Raw genomic sequence first — 27375 nt, forward strand, 5'->3', positions numbered from 1 at the left:
GGCTGTTTTGGAGCAGTCTGACTGGAACTGCAGTTAATTTGGTTGAGCTGCCACAGAACAGGCCATTTATATGTAAAAGTCACTGTGTGGAGCCTGGGCGGGTTTGTAGAATGTACGGGGTGGGGTCTCAGGGTGTCACTAGGCTGGGGCGTGGCCAATGGCCATGGCTGCCTTCAGCCTTCTTTGCCTTTCCGCATTTCCAAGTCCCCGTGTCCCGTGCTCCAGTGCAGCAAAAACCCTGATTGCTGGGTGCACCTCTGCAGAAAAGTCACTGTCACTCTCTGACCGATGGCCGAGAGTCCAGCTTCTCCCCGTAGGCGTCTGGGTCCCCAGCGTGTCCCCAGAAACTGGAGTTCAGAGTGATCGGGAGTTTGTCTCCCTTCAGTTTGAAGAAAAGCCGCGCGCCCAGTCACCCGCCACCAGCCCGCTTCGCATGTGCCTCCGTACCTCAGCTCTCCAGCATTTGAGCTCCCTTCTCTTCTTAGTTGTAAATCTACCACTCAGCCAGCTTTCCTGTGGTTCTGGGTGGTAGACGTTTTGTTTTTTAGTTGTATTTTTGAAATTGTTGTGCGAGGCAGCAGTTTAGTTGTTTAACTTTGCCGCCATCTTGGTTCCTCCTGTGCTAATGTTCTTTGGCCTGGGCTTCCTCACCAAGCCTACGCCTTTATAAGCATAGTCATCCACTCTGCACAACCACTTTTTGAAAGATCTGGTGACTTCTCTGAGCCCTTGTGTCCCTGACATAATCTCTAAGCCTCTCACTTTAGATCTTCATCCATGATTTACACAGAAATTAGTTTACAAGGCTGGACCAGGTAGGAACACATATCCCAAGCCAGTTTCCCATTTCTAGTCCTCTTCTTCCCCTTCCCCCTGTCAAACAGTAAAAAATAAATACCACCCAGCACCTCCTATAGCAGGGGTGGGGAACATCCTGTCCCAGAGCCATATAAGGCCTGTGACATCATTTGGTCTAGCCCTGACAAGGCATTGGGGGTGAGTTAATTAAATGTTTGACCAAATATAGCAGGCTAATTTTTAAGTTGATAATTTTGTGTGGCCCACAAATGATGTTATAAATATCCAAATGGCCCTTGGCAGAAGAAAAAAAAAAAAGCTTCCCCACACCTGTCCTATAGGGATCACTGACCACTGAACTCAGAATTCCAGTTTGGGCAAGCGAGGATGCCAAGCCATGCTAGAAAAAGAAACCACAGCTTTGATTCAATACTCTAGAAGGCACAGCAAAACATTTTGGTGAGGCTACAAGGAGGAACTCTATGAGGGATTTTAAACCATGGAGTATGTACAGCATCTCCACTGAGCCCTCTTATCTTGAATTATATATATATATATATATATATATATATATATATATATATATATATATCTCCTATCTAATAATAGAGTAACATGTAAATTACCATCATTCTGTGCGGGGTAGCCCCCCTCAGCGGCTGCGGACCATCAAAAGTAGGGAGCTGGGTGCCTGTCTGCTCCGGCACCAGGCCTTTCAGAAGCCTCCGCCGAGCCAGAGGCTTCTGAAAGGCCTGGTGCACAAGTGGACAGGCACCTAGCTCCACCGCGAAAAGCAAAAGCGTGTAGGGGACCCTACACGTGCATGATTCAATCATGCACTGGGCCTCTAGTATATATATAAAAGGCTAATATGCTAAGTGTCTGACCGACTGGTCGCTATGATGTGCACTGACCACCAGGGGGCAGATGCTCAATGCAGGAGCTGCCAAGCTGCAGTGACTTGGCAGCGGTTCTTGGGTGACACACCCCGAAACCAGAGAGGAGGGAACCCAGTTCCTTGTGGGGCTGCGTGATTCCACCATCAGCCATGGGTTATGTTGTTACTGTCGGCCCTAACTCTGGTTTACCTCACACTTGCATTTGCGTTCCACACCCTGTATGACAGCAACTTTGAAGAGTTCCCTCTCACACTCTGGGTACCCTCACAGGATGTTGGAGAGCTAGTTTTGGCCTGATCCTCGCAGGCCAGGCCGAGGGACCCCACCTACTGGAGGGACCCCACTCACTCCACAGACACAGATGCTGGGGAGGGACAGCGGGAGGTTGGCTCCAGGGTGTGTCCAGCTCATCTCACCCAGTCCCACCCTGCCGGCCACCTTCTAATTAATTTCCTTTCAATGTGCACGTATCTGTGCACTGGGTCACTAGTTTAGTAATTAGTTATGGGAGGCAACTGTGAATCTTCTGTATGCATGGAGAATGGTGGAGCCTTGTAGCAACATCATGGACTTTGGGGTTAGACAGCTTGGGATTGAATCCCAGCTCTACCGTTTAACTTTTCTCTCAGATCTTTCATAAATTTCTGGGGACCTCAGTTTCCTTATTGACTGAATGAATATTTGTATCTTCCCAAAATGTGTACATTGAAGCCCTAAACCACATTATGGCTACATTTGGAGATTGGGCCTCTAAGGATATACCGTATTTTCCGGCGTATAAGACGACTGGGCGTATAAGATTTTCCTGGGTTAAAAAGTCGTCTTATACGCCAGAAAATACGGTAGTCCAATATATCTATCTCATTATATCTAATCCCATCAATATAGTCCAATATACCATATTTTCCGGCATATAAAACGACTTTTTCACCCAGGAAAATCTTATATGCCCAGTCGTCTTATACGCCGGAAAGTAGAGTAATTATGGTTAATTGAGAGGGAAAAAACATGGGCCCTGATCCAATAGAATCAGTGTCCATATAAGAAGAGACACCAGAGAGATGGCTCATGCTCTTTCCCTACGCACACATGAAGGGAAGGCCATGTGAACACAAAGCAAGATCGTAGCCACCTATAATCCAAGAGAGTAGGCCTGTGAATGAAACCTACCTTGCCAGCACTTTGATCTTGAACTTTCCAGTCTTCAGATGGGTGAAAAATTTCTGTTGTTTGTTTATGTCACCCAATCTGTGGTATTTTGTTATGGTATTCCTGAGCAGACTAATTCAAGCATCTACCTTGCACAGTTACTGGGAAAATCCATCTAGTGCAGTGCCTGGTGATGGTTATATGTAGACTAGAGGCCTGGTGCATGAAATTTGTGCACTCGGGGGGGAGGGGTCCTTCATCCCAGCCTGTGCCCTCTCACGGTCCAGGAGCCCTCGTGGAATATCTAACTGATGGCTTAGGCCCACTCTCAGCAGTTGGACATCCTTAGCACTGCCGCAGAGGTGGGAGAGGCTTCCGCCACCATCACTGTGCTCACCAGCCATGAGCCTGGCTTCTGGCTAAGCGGTGCTCCCCCTGTGGGAGCGCACTGACCACCAGGGGCAGCTCCTGCATTGAGCGTCTGCCCCCTGGTGGTCAGTGTGCATCATAGCAATCGGTCGTTCTGCCGTCGGGCCAAAACTGGCTCTCCGACATCCCCCAAGGTGTCCCAGATTGCGAGAGGGTGCAGGCCAGGGCAAGGGACCCCACTGGTGCACGATCAGGGCTGTGGAGCGATGCAGGAGGTTGGCCAGCTGGGGAGGGACTGTGGGAGGGCTCCAGGGTGTGTCCGGCCTGTCTTGCTAAGTCCTGATCGGCTGGACCCCAGCAGCAAGCTAACCTACTGGTCGGAGCGTCTTCCCCCTGCTGGTCAATGCACATCATAGTGCCTGTTCGACCGGTCGACTGTCTGCCTCCTGGTGGTCAGTGCTCATCATAGCGAGCAGTTGAGCAGCCTTAGCATATCATTAGCATATTACGCTTTGATTGGTTGAACGGCCAACTGGACGACTGGACACTTAGCATATTAGGTTTCTATTATATAGGATTCTTTTTTTTCTAATCCTCACCTGAGGATATCTTTTTCATTGATTTTTGTAGAGTGTGGAAGGAAGGGAGGGAGTGAGTTAGGGAGGGAGGGAGGGAAGGAGGGAGGGAGGGAGGGAGGGAGAGAGGGAGAGAAGGAGAGAGAGAGAGAGGTGAGAGGTGAGAGAGACACATTGGACACATTGATTGTTTGCCTCCTGCATGCACCCCAACTGGGGCTGGGGATAGAACCTGCAACCCAGGTTCATGCCCTTGACCTGGACTCAAACCTGCAATCCTTTGGTGCACGGACTGATGCTCTAACTACTGTAACTACTGGCCACACCAGCCAGGGCAGTTGTATGTAGTAGATTCTTAATCATTATGTGCATCTCATATTTTTCCAGGACATAATAGTCTGGGTATAAAAATAAAATGACAGAAAGTATTATGTGAGTAATGTACCTGGATTTGTCTTCCAGGAACTAGTCTTCTCCAGTTCCCCCCAACTGGTTTAGGAATTATCCAGGAGAGGCCTACTTGTTTCTATAATGTCTAGGTTGCCCTTTACTTTTATATGTTTAACCTTCAGGATATCCTTTCAGGTATTATAATTCATTGAGACTCTTAAATTGCCTTTTATACAATGCATTCAGGTATTTTCACAGACATGATAGTGCTGTATACCAACCAATAATTCTGTGTTTGTAGTATTGCTGTTTTTGTCTATAGAGGAAACATTTGTGTAGGTACTTTAATATTTTATTGCAATTTGACTTCCTTTGATAAATAATAAGTGGTGAACAAGGAAATGATATTAGTGATAAGAAATATGGGTATCTGACATAATGCAATTGTGAAGAAGATGGAATTCATTAGGCATGTTGAAAGCAGTGGCTCTTTATGCGCCCACCTCCACCATATCACACATAACATATAGGTGTGCTGTTAAAATTATTTTATTTGAATTTCACTTCTACATTACAGTGTGCCTCTATGGCTAGGCCACCATTTGGTGTGTGTCACTTGGTTCCTCCTCTGCTCTGACTATTGATCATGCTATGTGGAGCCTAGGCTACATGCCCATACCACAACCCGAATTGCACACAGTACTTTTCTAGTAACTTGTGCCATAGAGCATTCCTTTGCATTCATGTCTCAGAAACTTTTAGCAGTGGCGTCCTTTTGTTTCTTTCTTTTTTTTTCTTTCCTATTCATTTTTGAATTAATGATATATTTACATGGTTTAAAATTCAAGAGACACAAATACAGCCTAGAGTGAAATTTCTTCCTCGCACTTCCGTCTGTCAGTTACTCAGTTTCCTCCCTAGAATGAACTAATGTAATACATTTCCTATAAATGTTCCCAGAAACGTTTTCTGCATATATTAGCAAATACATATAAATATTCTTCCCCTTTTCTCATAAATGTACTGTATTGTCTTGAATACCTTATTTGCTTCATTTAACAATATTTACTAAAGATCATTCCATATGATTCTATAAAGAGCTTCCTTGGTCATGGATATAACAACTGAGTATTCCATTGAGTGGGTATACTATAGTTTAATCAAGCAGTTTTCTAATGATGAGCTTTCAGGTAATTTTAAATCTTTTGCTCTTATAAATAATGCACAATATACTGTAATTTATTCAATTTACTTCTGGTTAATGAACATTTATAACAATTTTTACTATTAATAATACTGGAATACATAATCTTATACATCGATCATTGTGCACAAATGAGAATATATATGTAGGATAAATGCCAAAATAATTGGAGTGCCTGTTCTTTTCCAGGTGCAATTCTATATACTAGCACATAACAGTGAACAAAACACTCACAAATCCTTACTTTTAACAGAGCTTACATTAAAGTGGAAGGCATAGACAGGAAATAAATAAGATGGGTATTTTGTCAGGTGATAATTGCTATGGAGAAAAATGAAGCAGGCAAAAGGAAAAAGGAGTGCCAAAAGGGAGGAGTTGTGATTTTGAACCAACATCATCAGGAAAGTCTCTGGTGAAAAGGGAAAATTAAACCAAGACCTGAAAGAAGTGAGGGAAGGTCAGGGGATGATATAACATCAAGTGCAGAGGCCCTGCTGTGTGAGTTGCTCTGGTATATTTGAAAACAGCAAGGCAGCTAGTGTGGCTGGAATAGAGTGAATGAGAGGAAAGATGTAAGATGTGAAGTCAGAGGAGCTAAGGAGACTACATTCAATATAAAGCAGGATATTCCAGGTTATTGTAAATACTTTGGTTTTTACCCTGAATAAGACAGAAAGCCATTGGAGGGTTTTGACAGGATGGATGGAAGTATAGCAAAGGCTAGAAGTCATGGTGGTTTGAAATCCTTAGGTAGGAGTGGAAGTGATAAAATACTGGATTTGCCCAAGAGTGGGATGTGGCCTGTGAGAGAGAAGAATGAATGTTGACTTCTCTTTTTTTTCTTGAACAGTTAGGATTGAGTTGCCATTTGTTGGGAAGGAGAAAACTAAAAAGCAGATTTGGGAGTAAGATAAGGAATTTGGATTGGGGTGTGCTAAATCTGAGACACTTATTAGACATTCATGTGGAAATATCCAGAAGTTGAGAAGTTGTTTTTAGGAGACACAGGTTCCCAGTGGCCTTTCATTTGAAAAGAATATTTGGTGGGATCTACAACACTGACTTTATTCCAGACATGCCCAGGATTGAACAGTCCTACAATGTCGAGACCCTGGCCACACATATTTTGGGGTGTTATTTTGTTCAGTCTTGTTAAGCAAGGTTAAACTGTGTGCAGAATTGTATCAGTCTGAGGTGGACCACATTGAATAGAAAAGCCTAGATATGATAAATATCTAAACTGTATTCTCAGCAAGAAATTCCCCATCAGCCTGGTGGTACTAGGTATTATCATACTGATTTCTACTGGTATGTTTTTCTTAGTACTCCTCTTTGACATACATAGCCTTAGGGTTTATTGCTGGACTTACTGTTTTTTTACATCAGTTTGGACATTTAGCATAATGAGAGCTTCTCTGAGTGTGTGAGATGGCCAGAAAAACATCAATCCATACTTACAAAGCCAGAGTCAACCTGCCAGTAAATGTATTATGTATAGCCTGAGTAAGGTATTTCACATAGGTTCAAGATTAACAGGAATTCTCACAACCTCATTTGTCAAATACCAGGATGAGGTTAAAACTATACTTCAGTTTTGGTATTTAAATCATCTCTTCAAACAAGGGAAATTCTCCCTAAAACCTGAAAGCTAACTTTATTTGTCCTTCCTAAGATATATATTACCTGCTGAGCTATTGAGGCCCAATTGAAAATATACATTAGCTATTACACGTTGTTAAACATCGTGTTCTGGTGACATTTAGCGATGTTCAGTAATAGGCTTAATGAACAGGTGTGCAAGTATATTAGTTATGCAGATGTTAATTTGCAGTTACATGTGCTGCCTGATTTGGGGGGTTCTTGTCTAAACTACAACCAGTAAGATTTGTTCCTTAATTAAGAAATCATTATAAAGTATGTGTGTGTGATTCCCACCATTAGAACCATTACTCTTGTTTAATGTGCTCTAAACTGGAACACCCCTGGTAATACCATTCCTATGGCTTCAGGTACTATGCAGGTGTCAGAATGAAATCCCTTTCTGTGGGATGCCTGAGTTAGTGCACAGCTGTAGGCAACAGAGAGGGGACGCTTCACAGCTGTGCTATGTGGCATGTAAAGGGAATCTGAAACGCAGTCTCCTACTCCATACTGCATCAGCTTTTCCTCCCAAGGTTTGGTAAACAAATGTGTTATTCCTCACAAAATGGATTAAAAAACAATTTAAAAGAAAATTGTGCTTGCTTACCACACTGACTAATCTTCACCTGTATTTTTTTATTATTCTCTCCCCTATTGTTTCTGATTGCTAGCTACACTTGGTCTTTGGGATTGCCAAAGCTAACAGTTTATACACTATAAAAAGGGATGGGTATATTTATGTAATTTAGTCATATCCTTTTCATTTTTATGTTGCAAAAATGGACATTTGCAAGCTAATATAGCAAACACCCATGTATTAGCCTCCCAGGGTGAACAAATATTAACATTTTGTCATATGTGCTATAGGTCTTTGGTTTTAAAGAAATAAAACATTAGAGATAAAGTAGATATTTCTAGGGTTCTACTTATTCCAGTATCACCTTGCTCCCCCAAGATAAGCACTGTTAATCATCTGCTGAGTATCTGTTCCATGTTTTTATAATTTTACTAGAGGCCGATGCACGAAATTCGTGCAAGGGGCTCGGCCCTCACAGCCCCACCGGCCCTCGCAGCCCCACCGGCCCTTGCAGTCCCTGCCAGCCCTCACAGCCTCAGCCGGCCCTCACAGCCCCGGCTTCGTCCTGAAAGTCTTCCGGATGGTCATCCGGAAGGTCGTTCTGCTGTTCAGTCTAATTAGCATATTAGCTCTTTCTTATATATAGGACAATGCGCTTACATACTCATCTATAAGAAATATAGTACATAAGTTTAGTCTGCATTTTATTTTTTATTTAGATGAGTGCAATTGTACAGCATGCATCATTTTCTACCACTTTTATTTTTTCCATTCAACATCATATTTGGGATCTATGCTGAAGTATTTAGCTGTAGTACAGTCACTATAAATGCAGATTCGTATTTCATTATATAGTTAATACTTCCATTTTGTGGACCTCTATTTAACAGACAAAATTTCCAGTCCATATGTCATATGTGAAAATTAGCACCCTGTTCATGTAAAAATGCCTTTAATCAAGATTTGCTTATAATTCAATTAACAGGTTGTTTTTTGTTATTAATTCACTGTAATTTTAAACAAATTTTAGTGAATAGGCCAGATGTTGGAAAAAACACTATAGTAATTTCACCAACATAAATAAATATTACATATGTACATCTATAGTATACATATTTAAATCCAAGAGTCACTTCTCATAAACAATGTTCGGGAATGATCAGCACATGATCACATTACATTGCTCACGGTAATTGATTCTGTTGAGTGGAGTGAATTTCTGCAGCAGTTTTAATGGGTGCTGGCTGATGTTCCCACGTGTGCTAATCCATGCCCCAGCTGCATGCATTTGTTTACTTGTGGTGACTGATGAAGGCACACATTTACTAGACCTATTCATTGTAAATTTAAAGTTGCAGTAATTCAAATGAAAAACTTTTTGGTGAAATTAACTTTTCATACATACTTAATTTTAATTACACAAACGTGTCTACATAAGTAAAAATAGGTAAAGTAATTTGTCAATATTTTAACATATGCATTTGCAAAATCTGCTTTATTATATAATGGACTTTCAGCATTAATGGACAACCTCTCACCTGAGTTAGTCTGTTTTATTGAATATTCCACAATTTATTTATCCATTTCATAACCTCTGACATGTGGGTTGTTTTCAGTTTTGTACTGTTGTAAGCATTGCGACAATGAATATCTTGTTTCCTTGGCCTTTTGGCATACAAGTGGAAGGATTGGGTTATAATTATGAATGGCATACCTGAAATATATTAGATGTTAATAAATGTGTATTTTAAGGTTGTTAGTCTAATTTTTACTGCTACTGTTGTCACAATCAATATTCTGCCTCCTCATCCATACATGCTTTCATGAAATGTTTTTGTTATTTCCAATTCGATGTCTGTGAAATAGTATTTCATTGGTTGTTTACATTTGCATTTCTCTGATTAGTGGTAAAATTGAGCATCTTTCTGTTACTTGCTATATCATCTTGTGCAAATGAGTTAATTTTCCTGTTTTTTAGTTTTCTCCTTTGTGAAATGACAATGATAATACCAATTGTATAAGGTGATATAAAATTAAATTAGTGCCAGGCACAGAGCAGATATTTCTGGTCCCAGCACACTTCTGCTGCTCTGCTCTACAGACCATATCCTATACAATAAAAGCCAAATACGCTAAGTGTATGGTTGGCCATTCAACCAATCAAAGCGTAATATGCTAATGATATACTAAAGCTGCTCAACCGCTTGCTATGACATGCACTGACCACCAGGGGGGCAGACAGCTGACCTCTCAACCAGTCATTTTGATGTGCACTTATCACCAAGGGGCAGATGCTCCAACTGTTTGGTTAGCTTGCTGCTGGGATCCAGCCCATCAGGACTGAGCGAGATGGGCCGGACACGCCCTGGAGCCCTCCTGCAGTCCCTGCCTGGCTGGCCAACCTCCAATGTCCTTCCCCAGCCCCGATTGTGCACTGGTGGGGTCCCTCAGCCTGGCCTGTGCCCTCTTGCAATCTGGGCTGAGGGACCCCCGCTGAGGCACGAATTTTGTGCACCGAGCCTCAGGTATTTAATAAAAGTTGATTTTGGTGGTGGTTGTAATGATTGTGGTTGTGGTTACCACTACTACTAGTACTACTGCCAGTATTATTATTGTTATAGTTATTATCATTAATATTACACTTTCTTCTTTTATGTGTTGCATATATGTGTATTATACATATATCTTTATAATATGTATGTGTGTGTATAGATATGTATATGTAATCATTTGCTCATTTTCAGTGGTTTGTATGATATTTTCAGAAATGCAAGGGTAAAGATAATTTTTACAAAAGAGTGGAAAATAACAATTAAATTTAAAAAAATCATTGTAGCTATTGCACATAGAAATTATAAATTTCCCCTGCGAGGTTTTGTCATATTTGCAATCATTTTAACATTGATTTATTGAGTTAAAATTATACTTATTTCAACTTGTACAGGAAAAAAATATTAAAGTATAGAATATAGTTAGAATCACTTCTGGAATTGTATACATATGGGTAAAATGTGTATTTATGCAGGGAGATCACAAATCCTATATTTATGTGATATATGTAAAACAACAGTTGGGCATTTACTTATTGATATATACATGTGTACATGAAGTTACATATATTTTTAGTGTGGTTTTGACACTACTGTTAGCAATATTTACCCTGGCTCGCTCGCTCTCTCTCTCTCTCTCTCTCTCTCTCTCTCTCTATATATATATATATATATATATATATATATATATATATATATATATATATATATTTAATAGAGGCCCGGTGCACAAAATTCGTGCATAGGAGGGGGTTCCCCTCAGCCAAACCTGCACCCTCTCCAATCCGGGATCCCCTTGGGGGGTGTCCGACTGCCGGTATAGGCCCGATCCCGGCCTGGTCGCACCCAACTGCCCGCCTCACTGGCCTGGTTGTTCCTAATTGCCCCCTTCCGCTGGCCCAGTCGCCCCTTACTGCCACCCCTGCCGGCCTGGTTGCCCCCAACTGCCCCCCCCCTGCTGGCCTGGTTACCCCACGCAGCCTGCTGTTCATTCATTTGGTTGTCCCTCACTAACCCCTCTGCCAGCCTGGTCGCCCCACGCAGCCTGCTGTTCGGTCGTCTGTGCGGTTGTTTTGGTCGAGACGGCCCCTGGCTTTTTATATATTAGGATAGTACACTTACTAGAAAGTATCACTTCTCCACATAATCCTTATAATATGATTTGACACATCAGATGATGCTGATTAAGAGATGCAATATTCTTTAATGTGGAACTGTGGCTATCAACAGCAAGAAGAAATTTTCTTAGTGATATGTATGAATTATTTTAAGCTATATTGTTATTGATAAGAAAATTATGAATGCTAAATATCTTTTGGAGATAATGCCATAATTAGTAGTTTACATATTACCATGTATTTAAGAGTATGAGTAGATATTTCAGTCTTGTGTACCATTGTATACTCATGCTAGGCTAACACATTGTGAAGGTGACAAGTATTTGCTGGTGAAGGAATGAATAAATGAATGAATGACTAGGATTCTGACTTTAGCAATCAATCTTTCTCACTGGAATTTTGAAATAAATTAAAATAGTTATAAAATTTCTAATTTGATTTATGGTTAGTTATCACTGTGCAAATCACTCAGTGTTGCCCATTTGTAATATCTTTCTAATATTTGCTACAAATTACACATTTTTTCACATGTTCTATGTATCCACTGGGATAGTGGAAAATAATAGGAAATTTCTTAACTTTGCCTAAATTTGATTGGGGAAAGAATATAACCATGTTTACTTTGTTTACGCTGATGAACATCCCTCAGTTGTGAAGGAATAAATTTATACTTCAGTTGCATGTAAAAATCCATGAATTAAAGGAAATATAAGAATGCTCAGTGGGCATTTTACCTTAGATAATAAGTATCTTGATAGTAGCATGTCTTTAATAATAATACAAATGTCTTTATTATTACATCATTATCTTCCTACAGACAGTATTTTATAATGTTTCAGTATTGTTGGTCGGTTAGCAGTGCCAATTTTTGCACCCAAATTAATTCAATCCATCAGATTCAAACATAGTGGCTATATGGTTTTTGATATGCTCAGTGAGAGATTGCATTTGACTGGAGGCCTCATTTTGGGCCTGCGGACCATAGAGCCATTGTTGACAAAATCAGTTCTTGAGTTTTTGTGTTGAAACTTAAAATCTCTTCAGTCCCATCAAAGTAATTTCAAATAATTAAAGAATCGCTGTAATTTAAGTTTTAAAAATAATTTATATTTTATTGTTATATGCACATTTAACAAGAGGTATATCTTCTTAACAAATTTTTAAGTGCACAGTATGTATTGTACTAGTAAACTGTAGACACAATGTTGTATTGCAGATCTCTAGAACTTACTCATCTTATATAACTAAAACTTTATTCCATTTGAACAGCAGCTCTCTATTCCTCCCACCCTCCAACTCCTGGCAACCACCATTCTACTCTTTATTTCCATGAGTTTTACATTTTAGATTGTTTATATAAGTAATTTAAAGCATTTACATACTAGTAAAGCATTTAGATTACTTATATAAGCACTTATATAAGCATTTAGCTTTCTGTGATTCACTTATTACAGTCAACATAATGTCTTCTAGGTTCATAGGGTGGGATTTCCTTATTCATAAAGGCCAAATAATATTCCATTGTGTGTGTGTCTCATTTTCTTTATTCATTCATTCCTTATTGGGCATATAGTTTGTTTCCATATCTTGCCTATTGTGAATAATGCTGCAGTAAACATGGGAGTGCAGATATTTCTTTGAGAGCCTGATTTCAGTTCTTTTGGATCTGTACCCAGAACTGATTTCTGGGTCATATTGTACTGCTATCTTTCATTATTTGAGGAATCGTCATACCTTTTTTCTAGAGAGACTGCACCATTTTATATTCCTACCAACAATGTACACAGGTTTCAATTTCTCCGTATCCTCACTAACACATCTTTTTTTAAATAATAGCCATCCTAACAGATGTGAGGTGATATTGTAATTTTGATTTGCATTTTCCTCATGATTAGCGATGTTGAACATATTTTTCTATATCTGATGGCCATTTGTATGTCTTCTTTGGAGAAATATCCATTCAAGTTTTAATCAAGTTATGTAATTGTTCATTTTTTAACCAAGTTATGGGATATTAATGTTTTGTAAGCATTAGAAACATATATGGAATAAAAGCCTATTAGGACAAATGGCATTTTATGTTCATTATGAAAGCAGGAACATTTTAATATATGAAGCCTTTAATACTAGTTAGGTAAATTTCATGTATCATTGTCTCTCTTTAAATTCTCTACCAAGCCTATGGTTGTGATTGCTAAGGATGCTTTTAGAGACAAGAAAGCAAAGGGCAATAACAGCCACTAGTTAATATCTACTGATCACGAACCATTATTGTTTGTGAAAGTCTGTCTAATTAAGAGACTATTTTAAACTAGCTTTTCTCTAGTAATTCTCAGAATAGTAGTGCCCACTCATGGAATTCTTACCATTTCTTGAACCCATGATAAAGCCAAATTGCATACATAATACAAGAGAAATATAGTAGGATTCAAAGAACAAAACTGTGAACTCTAGATATTTGAGACATCTAATCTTAATTTTAAATAACTTGTTCATTTAAGGAGGAGAGAGGTTGAAGTCTATTTTAATGAAAAATGCAAAAATGAGGCATACAAAATGAGCATTATGTATGTCTAGGGTAATCAGGAGGCTGTTAGTTTGCAGAATAATCTTAATGTATCCTTCATGCTACAGTATTTTTATCCTATATATACTTGCGTAATCAGTCTCCAGTAATGGGGTTTAAAACATATCGAAAAATTAGGACAGTTTTCTTGGCTATTACTCTGAGTTAAAATTAATGAATGATTTTAAAAGTAATTTCAATATGATTCAGATAATATTTTTTATTGATAAATGGAATGACTCTTAGACTGTCATTTCTTTATATAGTTGTCTTAAGCTGGGGGTGGCTTGAAAATAGAATCAATTAAAATGCTGATTATTGCATAGGAAAGACACTGTGCTCTTAGAAAGATCATTTGAAGAACATATGTGATGATTTTAAAAGATATACATTGAAAGTAATTTTTCTTGCCCTGACCGGTTTGGCTCAGCGGATAGAGCATCTGGCTGTGGACTGAAGGGTCCCGGGTTCGATTCCAGTTGAGGGCAGGTACCTTGGTTGCAGGCTCGAGCCCCAGTAGGGGGCGTGCAGGAGGCAGCTGATTAATGTTTCTCTCTCATCGATGTTTCTAACTCTATCCCTCTCGCTTCTTCTCTGTAAAAAATCAATAAAAATATATTTTTTAAAAAGTAATTTTTTCTTCTAGTACTAGCAGTAACTATTGTGGTTGAGTAAACATGGCAAATTACTTATCATCTCTGAAAAGATTATGATTTTTAAGTGTAATTACTATCTAATCTCCTTAGACTCTGAGTCATTTTAGGTTGGTGATACTGGTAAAGTTTAGAACTGTTAGGACTTTAGTTATTCAGATAATTTATTTTATAGTAAGTTATTTAATTTTTATATATTTTGCACCATGAAAACAAAGTTGGTCTTAATGGACCTGTAGTATTTTGATACCTTCTGTAATCTGTCTAGAAAGTTTTCCAGATGCTAACATCTTTGAACACATAGCTAAATAAAATGTACTGTGGTTGTATTGATTTTCCCCTAATGAAAATCAGTAACTCCTTTGTGATCTCCATACTAAAGTCAGATAGCTTAAAATACTAAAGATAATTATTGCCTCAAAATTTAAAGTAATAAACAAAGAGCAGGATTATGATTATATAATTCAGTGATAAAGTTTAGGAACATGAGTTTGGGGGCAAGAATATATCACTCCACTTCATCGAACAAATATGTTGGCTTTACTTTACTCATATTTTCTTATGGTCCCATTACCTACAAACTTATTTTTATACTAGCATTCCCGTTGTAGGAAAAATCTTGCAATAGGGTTTCCTGCTGCACTCTACCCCGCCCTGCCTGCCTGCTCTCCTCCCTTGTCCCCTGCCCCGCCTTCTCTGCCAACCCCCCCCCCCCCCGGCTTTTCTCCCTTTTCCACCAGCCCGCCCGCCGCTCTTCTTCCTTCTCCCCTGGCCCCGCCTGCGCTCCTCCCTTCTCCGCCAGCCCGCCTGCTTTTCTCCCTTCTCCCCCAGCCCCGCCTCGGCTCCTCCCTTCTCCTCCCCCCGGCTTGCTTGCTTTTCTGCAGCTTTGCTCCCTTCTGCAGCTCTTGGCTTCTTTCTACACTGTCTTGATATGCAAATTAGCCGCCATCTTTGTTGGGGTAATTTGCATACTCGTCCTGATTGGTTGGTGGGTGTGGCTTGGCTGGTGGGTGTGGCTTGGCTGGTGGGCGTGGATTGGGCATAGCAAAGGTGCGGTCAATTTGCATATTTGTCTATTATTAGGTAGGACTAGTAGCCCTGTGCATGAATCCGTGTGCCAGTAGCTCGCCAGTAGCTCGCTGCCACCCTCCAGTAGCTTTCCGCCTGCTGCCCGACCCTCCTGTAGCTCCCCCGCCCCCTCCCTCCACTCCCCCATAGCTTGCTGCCCTGCCCCCTCCTGTAGCTCTCTGCTGCCCACTCGTAGCTCACTGCCCCACCCTCCTACTGATCCATGATTCGGTCATTATGCAGTCGGTCATTACGCTTCACTGCGTAACGACAATTTGCATACTACATCTTTATTATATAGGCTTAGAAGTAAACTGGTAACACATGAATGAATACAATGGTAGCTGTTGAATTTCTGTATTCGAGGGCTTTAGGGATTTGCCTGCCATAAAGCTTCATTTTCATAACAGCCAGCTAGCCAGGTTGTTTTTTACTTTGGTTTTTGGGATGGCTTATTTGGGGGAAAGCTGAGGGATGTAATAGGGAGCTAAAGCCATTCCTTGGAACTGCCACTCTACACAGTTTCAGGTCATTTAAATTCTCTCTGAACTACAGGATTACCTTTTGAATACTGCATAAATATATCTTCTGTTCTAAGAAAGCAGACAGTACTAAAAAAAATGGTGAGGGAGAGACAGAGCTAACTTATTCAAATAAAGTCTCTGAGGTTTGTTAATTATGTTTAACCAAATGGGTGCTACTGTTGTGCAACTTGCAAATGGTTCATATCTATTCTTCAGAGCAGTCTCAGCAGGAATTTTATATGGAAACCTGTTTAGCAGTTAAAGTTACCTTAGGTACTTTAAAGCAATTTCACTGAATTAAAGGCATGCCTAAATTTTAACATGTTAGGATAAATGCATGTCTTTTTCCTCAATTAGTCCAAATTAGGGAGATTTTACTATATATTTAATTCCAGTGCTGCTTGTAGGTACCTGGTAAAGGAGTAATTAATGTTGTACATTAGTTAAGAAGCAGCAATTGATTTTTGGTTCTATTTGGCTTATCTTTTCTGCTTAAGTGCTGATATTTAATTTGTTGGGAAACCTCTAAACAAGTCTATATTTTTATGTTTATCCTCTTCCTCGAACTAATGAAATAAACACATTTATTGATTTTCGCATGCACTTTATTAATGTAGTTAATATGCCTTACTAATGTTATCCTGTGCATTTGGATTAGCGCCATTATTGTTTATGAATCAACATTTTTCTTTCAGTTCAAAAGAATGCAGAAGCTTTAGAGGAGAAGCCCCAACCTACCAAGAAGAGAGTGAAAGAGCTGAGAGTTTTGGATCCCAAAACGGCCCAGAATCTGTGTATGTGATGTTTCTTGTATAGGGATGGAGATGAAGGGTGGTTGTTGAATGGTCTTAAAGTTGTAACTTCTTCAAACAGGCATATTTAGCATCTACCAGAAACACAATTCTGTGTAAACATGATTTGGTTTGCCTTTTTGTGGTTCAGCCAGGATAGGAGGCCATCATAATTTAGCCTTCCTCAGGCTTGATGAAATGTATGAATAATAAAGTGTTGGAAAGTGCTGATAATTCGGCATTGTCAGAGGACCAGTGAGACCTATGGCAGAGTTGAAAAGAGTTTTGTTTTCCTTCTGCCTCAGCTTGGCAGTGACAGTTTCAGAGTATTCACTAGTCCCATTGGGCAAATCCTTTTCTGTTCCTCCTTTACGTTTGAAGTAATTGTGTTGGAGCTAGATAAATTGTTAACCACTGCACTTTAAAACTGGGTACTAAACCTTAAAGCCTTTAACAAACCAGTCAGCCCTTAAGTATACTTTCATTAAAGCAGCCGGACAGTTAAAGCCGTCTTCATTTAAGTAGGCCTTATGTTTTACTTTGACAAATTCCCCCCTCTGTATTGAATTTAGCATTCTTTGTCACCACAGTAGACTGTGTTTATATTCTGAGGATACTAAAACACTCTGCATGAGAAATTTCAACACATCAAGCATTTCTAATTACCATAGAGATGCCATAGGAGTTTCTTTTGTTAAAGAACGTGCTATAGGGAATCCGATTAAAATAAACAGCTCATCATTCTCCTGTCAGCCAGAATGTTGCTGTCAGAAAAGCAGTCTCCTAATAGCTGTTGTGAATGTGTATGTTGCTTATCTGATGGTACATTTTTTCCTAAATATGTTTTCATTGATTTTTTTAAGAGAGAGGAAGGGAGCAGGGTGGAGGGGGGGGGGAAGAGAGAGAGAGAGAGAGAGAGAGAGAGAGAGAGAGAGAGAGAGAGAGAGAGAGAGAGAAGAAAGAAAGAGAGAGAGAGAGAGAGAGAGAGAGAGAGAAAGAAAGAAAGAAAGAAAGAAAGAAAGAAAGAAAGAAAGAAAGAAAGAAAGAAAGAAAGAAAGAAAGAAAGAAAGAAATATCCGTCAGCTGCCTCCTGCACACATCCTACTGGGGATCCAGCCCATGACCCGGGCTTGTGTCCTGACCAGGAATTGAACCAGCAACCTCTTGATGCACAGATCGGCGCTCACCCAATTGAGCCATACCTGCCAATAGTACATTTTCTTTATAAAGTGGATTTTTAATGTTGTGTGTTTTTTTTAAACACAGTATTATCTTAATTGCTAGTTGATATCTGTCAACATAATTAATTTTGATTCTGGAGATCCCATTTGGTGTTTACATCTAGGTAATTACCTAGACAGTAAGGATTTTTTTTTTAAAGTGCCAGAGAAGTCATAGGGACCTTTATATGAAAAAGAATTCTTAGGAATATATTCCTGTTCTGGTGCTAAGAACAAACAAATGTTCTTTCAAAGGTATGTGTAGTAGAGGCTGAAGTATAATGTATTATTGAAAAATACTCCCTGAGTAAGCATAAGCTTTTCTAGGTATAATTTATTGAATTATTTCAATGTGAAAAAATATATATTTAATTAAGAAGATGTTGACAAGGGAAATCGTGATTCAACATATAAAGCAACTAATAGTATAGCACGTGAATGTCAGCAGGAATGCAGAGAGCAGTGATGTTCAGACACTTTAATTTTTTCCAATATGGGAGAAATTCTAAATAGATTGATATGCTTTTCTTGTATTTGGTTACTTTATTGTCATTCCTGAGAAATACTGTGTTGGATGCATCTGACAATCTCCACACTGAATTCTACTTTGAAGTAAAAGGCCCACTTGAAATGAAATCTCTAACTTTTCATGAGTCATTTTGTATCAGCTCAATCTAAAATGCATAAACATGTAGTCATCACTATTATTAATATGAATTTTATTTTGTATATAAATATGTTAGCTGTAAACATTAGATCCTGTGATAATAGGCCATTTTACCTAGATGAGTAGTGTAGTACTTCGAATGGGAGGTACTTTTGTTTGTTCATAACTCTGTAAATTATTATTAGTGACAGAATTTTCATGTTTCAAGTCTATTAAATGGGGATCAGGTATTTATTAGGATGTTAAAATTTTTATGCTGTTCTGTTTTTAATAAACTCAATTTTTATTTTAGCTATCTTCCTAGGATCATATCGTATGCCATATGAAGATATAAAAAACATTATTTTGGAGGTCAATGAAGACTTGTTGACTGAAGCCTTAATTCAGGTAACTTGCATATTTTCCTTTTAAAATTCATTTCACAGGAATTCCTACGTTGCTGTCTTCTATAATGGAGTTGTAAGGAAATATTCTTCTATGTTTGGATTATACAGTCAGGAGTATCTAGCTGTGTTGATAGTCAGAGGACTTAACATGGAAGATCTAGGTTCTGTTTCCATTTCTTCCATTTATTGGACGTGTGTGTGTGTTTAATTTAAGTTTATGCATATGTAGACATATCATTCCCTATTATACACTGTACAGAAAATTGCATTCATGTCATCATCATGACTGTAAAGTAGATTATTATTATCATTTTATGGATGTAAAAGAGAAGAGGCCAACAGGTTAAATAGCTTACTCAGGATCAGTGTGTAAATGGTAAAGTTATCCTTTGTTCGGCACTAAACATGTGCTGGGGATTGTGCCAAGCATTTGATATATTTCATTTCACTGACTCCTACAGCAATCTTATGAAATAAGTACTAACATGCTCATTTTCCAGATAAGGAAACTGAGGCTTAGAGAGATTGCCGCATGTCACATAGCTGGTAGGGGGCAGAGTAGCAGAGCTGGCCTTCAGAACAATGTCTGTCATGACTCTAAAACCATTGCTCTTTCTAGTCTATTATTCTGCCTCCTGTGGGCAGACAGTTTTGGCTTGCTTTATCTGTGCATCCTCATCTGAGATCACTGGGCCACTGTGATGATTAAATCCAAAAAGTGCTTTATTCTAGAAATCTAATGTATTATTAGAATTCTTGGTATGTCTGCCCTTGTCTGTTTTAATTTCTAGGAAGAAACACTGCAGAGATTTGCTATAGAAAGGCAGTCATTGTAGTTTTTTGTTGTTTGTTGTTGAGCCATTCCATTTGCTTTGATTTTAAGAAGACTGATTGTTTCCAGGCGTCCTCAAACTACGGCCCGCGCGGGCCACATGCAGGTGTTTTTGCCGTTTTGTTTTTTTACTTCAAAATAAGATATGTGCAGTGTGCATAGGAATTTGTTCATAGTTTTTTTTAAACTATAGTCCGGCCCTCCAACGGTCTGAGGGACGGTGAACTGGCCCCCTGTTTAAAAAGTTTGAGGACCCCTGGTTTATGCTGTAATAATTTTGCCATATCTTCCTCAAACTGTCTCTAAATCTCAGAGAATCAGTGTTTGTCATTTGAGCAGGTTGTGTCTATATGGAAGTTCTGTTAACCTAAAAGTAAAAGACCTTTCAAAGTGAGAGGCAAACAAGTATTTATATGATATCACTAAGAATAGCTATTCTGGAAACACTGATTCAGGCAGAAGCTCAGCTGGTGTTCTGGTTTGGAGACAAAGGCAATTAGTGTTTATGAGAAAGGGAAGGGGAACAATTGCATTAGTAGAGGAAGGCATTTCTATTGGTACAGATAACATAACAAACATAGCGGTGTTAATTCTCAACAGTGTTTTTTGTTGTTGTTGTTTTTGGTTATTTTGTCAATCCAGTAGTCATCAGTCCAGTCGTCTTAAGAATTGCTTTCTTGTTATCTTTGCAAACAGGTCTTTTTCAAGGTTGCTTAGGCCAATCCAAAGGTCATTTTGCCCTGTTTTAACATCCTGAGGGTTTAAGGCATAAGATGTACAAGGCAGTTTCTCTGACATGGCTTCTCTGGCTCTGTTTTAAAGTGGCTCTGTTTATATTATTGTTTACAGTCCCTTCATTTCATAGTTGAGACTTGCATTACAGTTTACCTTATGTAAATGTTTTAAATATATTCACTTTCTATAGGACTAAGGTTTAATCAGTTGATATAGGCTCTTCATTATCATGACACACTTATATTATTCTCAATAAAAATCCCCTTGTGGTAAAATTTTTAGAAAACTGTTTTTAGAAATATGTTTTTCTCTGTGCAATTAGCAAGTCCATAGTTCTATGAGTGGAAATGCAGAGCTGATCGCATTTCTCCTGTCCTCCTTAGTCCCATGATTCTCTGTGCAATAGTCAGAATGAAGACAGCATTAAGCCTAAATGTGACTTAGTTCTCTTTTTTCAATTGGACAGTTTAAATTTAAATTATAAAAAAAATCACACAAATATCTGACTCCTACTCAATAATTGAAGCTTCCTAGTTTTTCTGTATAACCCAAGTGTAGTAAAATAGAACCATATTTTGAAGAATTAATCAATGTAGTCATTTATTTTACCCATTAAAACTGTGTAGTTTTTCCTTCATATGCCTTGGTAAATAAATCATGTAAATATGCTGAATGCTACTGTGGTATTTATTTCCTGGCAACATTAAAAACTTTTTTAAGTCATATTTTCACCTGTGTAGGGAATGTAAGGAGAGAAAGATTATTGCTATAAGTGTCCCTGTACTATGCAACAAGTTTTTAACATGTGTCTATAGAAATATATTACCTGGAATTTTTGTAGCATAAATAATATAAAGTTGTTTCTCTCTTTAAATTGGATAATCCTGGTCCAGTTGGGAGGAATGAATTGCTTAAAATTTAGAGATGGCAGTAAATTATGTCTAAATTGTTGAATTTGTGGGCTTAATCTTATCCATCATGACAAAACAACTGCTTATGAAATCACATTATTATGCTAAATTTTATATTGTACTCTGGGAAGGTGAGTGAAGGAGAATCAGAATGTGCAGATCCTGCCAGGCTCCTTTTGTGCATGTAACACCCTGTGATTCTATGCATTTCCTGTTTGCTGCATGTGGCTTCCTCTGAGCCTGTCCTATCTCTTCCCCTTTTCTAGATCTCCCTTCACTTTTCTAAGCTTCTACCTCTTACTGTTTTTCACGTATCTGTATGTTTTACCCCGTGCATCCTTTGCCCCACCAATTTTATGCCTGCTTTTTGTTGAGGCCTTTTTTTTTTCACACCAGACTGCTTTCCTTCTCAATGCCAGATACTCTACAATTTTCTCTCATTTCTTCCCCTTCTCAATCAAAACTCATTTTCTTAGTTATGATTGTAGTAGAAAACAATTTAACATATAATTTACTAGTATGCATGATTGGAATTGTGCTGCTTGGATACATACAAGGCACAACTGGTGAGTAACTCACCTGGGTTATTGAAGTAAATGTTGCGTTTATCCAGACCAATCAAATGTCTCAGTATCTTCTGGTAAGTGGGAAGTTCCTGGGTTGAAACAATTATTTCATTTTCCAGCACCCAAAAGAGTGCTTGCACCCTTAGGAAAAAAAAAAAAAAGATGAGAATCATCAGTGCCTCTTTCTCCATCCCATCCCAGAAACATTTGCTTCAGTGATGCAAAAGTAACATCAATTTGCCATTCATAGGATCTGCTTGCTATTTAAGTCTAATTACCATGTAGCACATCGATAATGCACAGCATTAAATATGTATCATCAGATTAACTTTGTTGTAAGCTCTAGTTGATTACAGTGCTCAACTCCATTCATGCATAAACATAGTTTGTTGTTCATGTGGCATGGTTGTCTCCTCATAACAACAAAACAACAAAAAACAATTAAGGACACATTTCTTTCCAGGGACTGGAATTAACACCAGTATTCTCTCTCCTAGTGTGGGCCAATAGGCTTTTCCTGCCAAATAACTAAGCTCTGTTAGTTGTCTGGCAGGATAAATGTCTTATTAAAATAAAATAAAAATTAGTAAGATCAAGCTCAAGTTTTAAGGTTATTAATAAATAAAATTACTAATATCTCTTCTATTTAAAAATATCTAAGTCTAAATTAGAAACTGAGTTTACAATTTGGAAGAAGTTGAAATGTCCTAAACTACTTACGGCACATAGAAACACTTAAAAGTAATCGTATCCTGAAATTAGCTTTTAATATATGCAGTTATGAGTTAGTTCCAAATAATGTGCACTAAATTTAGGTGATTCTTAGGGTCATTTCATCTTTGAAAATCTGCTTCAGTGTAGTTTAATGTGATCTATAGAGAGAAAAATATAAGACCAGTTAGTGTTTTTAGGATATCAGTGGTAAAAATGAAATATTTGTAGGCATATTTACATATAGAACATTGACAAAGAAATGAAACTAAGAGTTTCACAAAGTTAATTAAAGTCTTAAGGGAAAAATAAAAATATGCTCTATTTTGGAACATTAGTGCTTACAAATGATTCTTAAATGCTGTGGAAATTCATGTTGGTAGGGAGTTTGTGGTCATATTCATAAAGCATATGCAGGAAAAAATATGGTTAACATAGACGGCAGTATAATAATGTTGCAGAATAACTTGCAAAGATATTCGTAAAGCAGGGGTTGATAAACAGGGGTTCACAGCACCCTTTGGAGACTCATTGAGAAAATTCAAGGGCTCCTGAACTTAGATGCGAACAATACTGCATCTTATTTTCTTTAACTTGTGACTGATACTTGACATTTCATTTGAGTAACAATGTGGGCACATACCAAAGTAATATTAACAGTATCTCTAACTTTGTCACTAATAAAAATAATAAATATTTTCATATCACATTAAATTTGTGGTATATATCTACACTAATAAAAGAGAAACATGCAAATTGACCATCACTCCACCACACCCACCAGCCAATCAGGACTGAGTATGCAAATTATCCCAACAAAGATGGCAGTGACCATGGAGCTGGAGTGACCATGGAGCTGGAGTGAGCAGGAGGCTTGGGTTGCCCCCAGCATTGGAGGAAGCCAAGCTTCCCACCCACCCTAGCCGTCGCTGAAGGAGTGGCTGGGAGCCTGGGTCACTGGGGGCGACCCAGGCTTCCAGCCTGCCCTGGCCTCCGCTAAAGTAGGGGCTGGGAGCCTGGGTCACCGGGGGGCGTGGCCAGCCTGAAAACGGCCCTCAGCCCCTTACCCAGGTTGGCCACGCCCGCATGGGGTGAGGGTCCCCGCTGTGGGGCCTGGCCAGCCTGTAAACAGCCATCAGCCCCTCACCAAGGCTGGCCAGGCACCCCAGCGGGAACCTCCACCATGAAGGGAGTGTGGTCAGCTAGAAAACAGACCTCAGCCCCTCACCCAGGCTAGCCACGCCCCCCCAGTGGGGACCCTCAACCTATGGGGGTGTGGCCAGCCTGCAAACCACCACAGGCCCCTCACCCAGGCCACCCCATGCCCCAAGGGAACCCCCACCCTGATCTGGGACACCCTTCAGGGCAAACCAGCCAGTCCCCACCCATGCACCAGGCCTCTATCTATACTAATAAAAGAGTAATATGCTAATTAGACTGGGAGACCTTCTAGGAGACCTTTTGGACATTCTTTTGGATGAAGCAATGGTGGCGGGACCGAGGTATAGGTGGTTAGAGGCCAATAGGGGAGGGCAGTTGTGGGTGTTCAGGCCAGGATGGGATGGCAGTTGTGGGTTATCAGGCCAGTGGAGAGGCCTTTGGGGGTGATCAGGATGTTGGGGGTCAGTTGGGGTGAGCAGACCAGCAGGGGGGACAGTTGTGGGCAAGCAGGCTGTCAGTGGGGGTCAGTTGGGGGTGATCAGGACAGTGGGGGGGGCAGTTTGGGGTGAGTAGGCCAGCAGGGGGGCAGTTGGGGGCGAGCAGGCCAGCAGGGGGGCAGTTGGGGGCAAGCACGCTGGCATGGGGGGCAGTTGGGGTGATTAGGCCAGCGGGGGGGCATTTGGGTGTGAGCAGGCCAACAACGGGGGGAAGTTGGGGGCGAACAGGCTGACAGGCAGAGTGGTTAGGGGCAATCAGGCAGGCAGGCAGGTGAGCGGTTAGGAGCCAGCAGTCCCGGATTGCGAGAGGGATGTCCAACTGCCGGTTTAGGCCCAATCCCTGTAAACTGGAGGTAGGACATCCTTTGAGAGGTCCCAGATTGGAGAGGGTTCAGGCCAGGCTGAGGGACACCCCCGCCCCCATGCACGAATTTCGTGCACCGTGTCACTAGTCTTGAAATATGGTTTGTAGTCATCACTACATCAAAATTACACTAGTTATTAAAGCTGCCACTAGAACTTGTTTTTGAATGCTTTAATCAAGAAGCACATCCATGATATCACAACTTATTTTTTGAATATGTTGATATATATTTCAATATAATTGTTTTTTTTATTTCTATATATGTATTCTCTATGGAGAATGGATGCATAAACTGGTATAAAGGGTTCATGGCACAAACAAAAAGGTTAGAAATTAGAACAGAAATGTTTCCCAATCCAGATGGTAGGTATGAGTCATTCTCAACTTCAGTTCCTCCTCACAACTATCCATAGAAAGGACACCATTGTAAAAATCCCAGACCTAGGTTTGATTTGAATGCACCCTCCTAAACTAGAGAGACCAGGAAGGACTGCATTAGAGGGGTTAGAGGTTCAGCTACATTCTGACCATATTGCCTCTCCTCAGTCTGGCACAGTGCTGCACCAGGAGGGCCTTCATGGACCTATGGCTTCTCCAGTGCAAAGAGAGAACCCTAGGTGGACATCCAAGTAGACCAACATTATGGGACACTTCCTGGAAGACCCACTCAGGTCTCACTTCATAGAGATTCATTGTCAGAAACTGTGGAGCCTGACCATTGAGGATCAGAAATAGATGGAGAAAAGGGGATGGGGCATAGAGTAACCAACACTAAGATATTGGCTGACCACATTACTGCTTTCAGGACTGCTTGAGAAGAGATCCCAGCCTATAACTCTGCCCATCCTCAGAGCTAATTTGATGACCCCATCTAGCCAGGGAGCTCGGTTGGCAGTTCTACCTGATTCAAGTCCTCAGTCAATGGCTGTATCAGCCATGGAGCCTGTTCTACTGTCCTCCCCAGACAGGGAGCTAATTTATAGTCCTTTACAAATGACTCATACCTACCATACCTCTCATCTCACCTGGTCAAGAAGCCGGTCCAAAGAAACCAGGTAGCTGTGAAGTCCATCCCACAACCTTCCCATCTGTTGAGCATGCACTCTGGTCCTGCATAATCAAGAAGCCTGAACAGTGATTCTGAGCAGCCTCAGAGCTCAACCTACACTAACACCAAGACACAGAGTCCAGCCTATATATAGCCTTGTCCAGGCAGTGAGCGCAACCAGTTTTATGCCCAACTATGGACTATACCCTGTGACTTTACATGGGTACAGATGGAGGCCCCTCTCGGCCAGAGAGCTCATGAGTGTCCTTGCCCAACAGTGGAACACAGTTAGTGGCTTACCTGATTGTGAAGTCCAGTCAGAGGGCCAGCCCAACATCAGGGAAAAGCCTAGGGCCTCAACTGAACATGGTCCAGCCAGCAGCACCATTCATTCAAGGAGCACAGCCTAAGGCCCACGTTGACCAAGAGCAATTGCAGAACCCAGACCATAACCCTGCCTAATGGCAGAGTCCAACCTGTGATACTATCTGCCTGGGAACACAGCCTGTGACCTCACCTGACCAGAGGTGATTGTAGAACCAAGCTAGTAGCCCTGCCTGACCAAAGAGCATAGCCAGTAGTCCCCCAATGGCCTTGGGAGTCTAACCAATGGCCCTGTTAGAATGCTTAACCCAGCCAGCAGGCCCAGGCTAGAATGCGGAACCCACCCTGTCTGACTTCAGATAATAGGCAATGGCCTTGTCATGATAATAATTCCTACCTGTCCACAGACACTACCAGTTGACATATCCAGTACCCCAAGGTGAGTTGACAAGTAGAGATCTTTACCTGCTGAAGCAAACATGTAAAGTCTGGAAGAGTGAAACCACTTAATTAAATGCACAGATACTAATTTAAGGAGTCAGAAATCACAAAGGATCAGGTAAAAATGGTACAACCAAGAAATACAATAAAGACTAACACCTGGCCCTAAAAAATATGGTTATCTATGAATTTTATGAAGTAGAATTCAGAATAAATCTTCTTAAAGAAGTTCAATGAACTACAGGAACACACAGAAAGACAGCTAAACACAATTGGGAAAACAATGGATGAACAAAATGAGTTCAACAAAGATATTGTAGCCATAAAAAAAAAAAGCCAAACAGAAATCCTAAAGTTGACTGAACTGAAGAATTCAATAGAGATACTTAATACCACACTCTATTAAGTGGAAGAATATCTGAATGAACTGAGAGATAGGTCTTTTTAAATTATCCAGTAAAATAAATAATGAAAAAGAGTAAAGAAAGCCTAGAGGACTATCAACAAATTTCTCACTCAAGAGAATAGTGTAGGCCAGGATATTATGAGATGATATATAAAAACATTGAATGAAAAAAGAAAGCAACTGTCAACCAAGTCTACTATACATGGAAAAACTGTCCTTCAAAAATTAAGAAAAA

General features: G+C 40.0%; 1 protein-coding gene across 3 annotated transcripts in view; it reads left to right on the forward strand.

Moving 5' to 3' along the window:
• The window catches only part of DIAPH2 (diaphanous related formin 2), a 981952-nt gene that overhangs the window by 392216 nt on the left and 562361 nt on the right, over positions 1–27375 (forward strand). For all 3 annotated transcript variants that reach the window (XM_079765114.1, XM_079765112.1, XM_079765113.1), the window contains 2 exons: positions 16776–16874; positions 19051–19145. In XM_079765114.1, the coding sequence (XP_079621240.1) occupies positions 16776–16874; positions 19051–19145 (194 nt within the window). The remainder of the gene's footprint in view (positions 1–16775; positions 16875–19050; positions 19146–27375) is intronic.

This window comes from Cnephaeus nilssonii, assembly GCF_951640355.1.
Source record: "Cnephaeus nilssonii genome assembly, chromosome: X".
NCBI lineage: Eukaryota > Metazoa > Chordata > Mammalia > Chiroptera > Vespertilionidae > Cnephaeus > Cnephaeus nilssonii.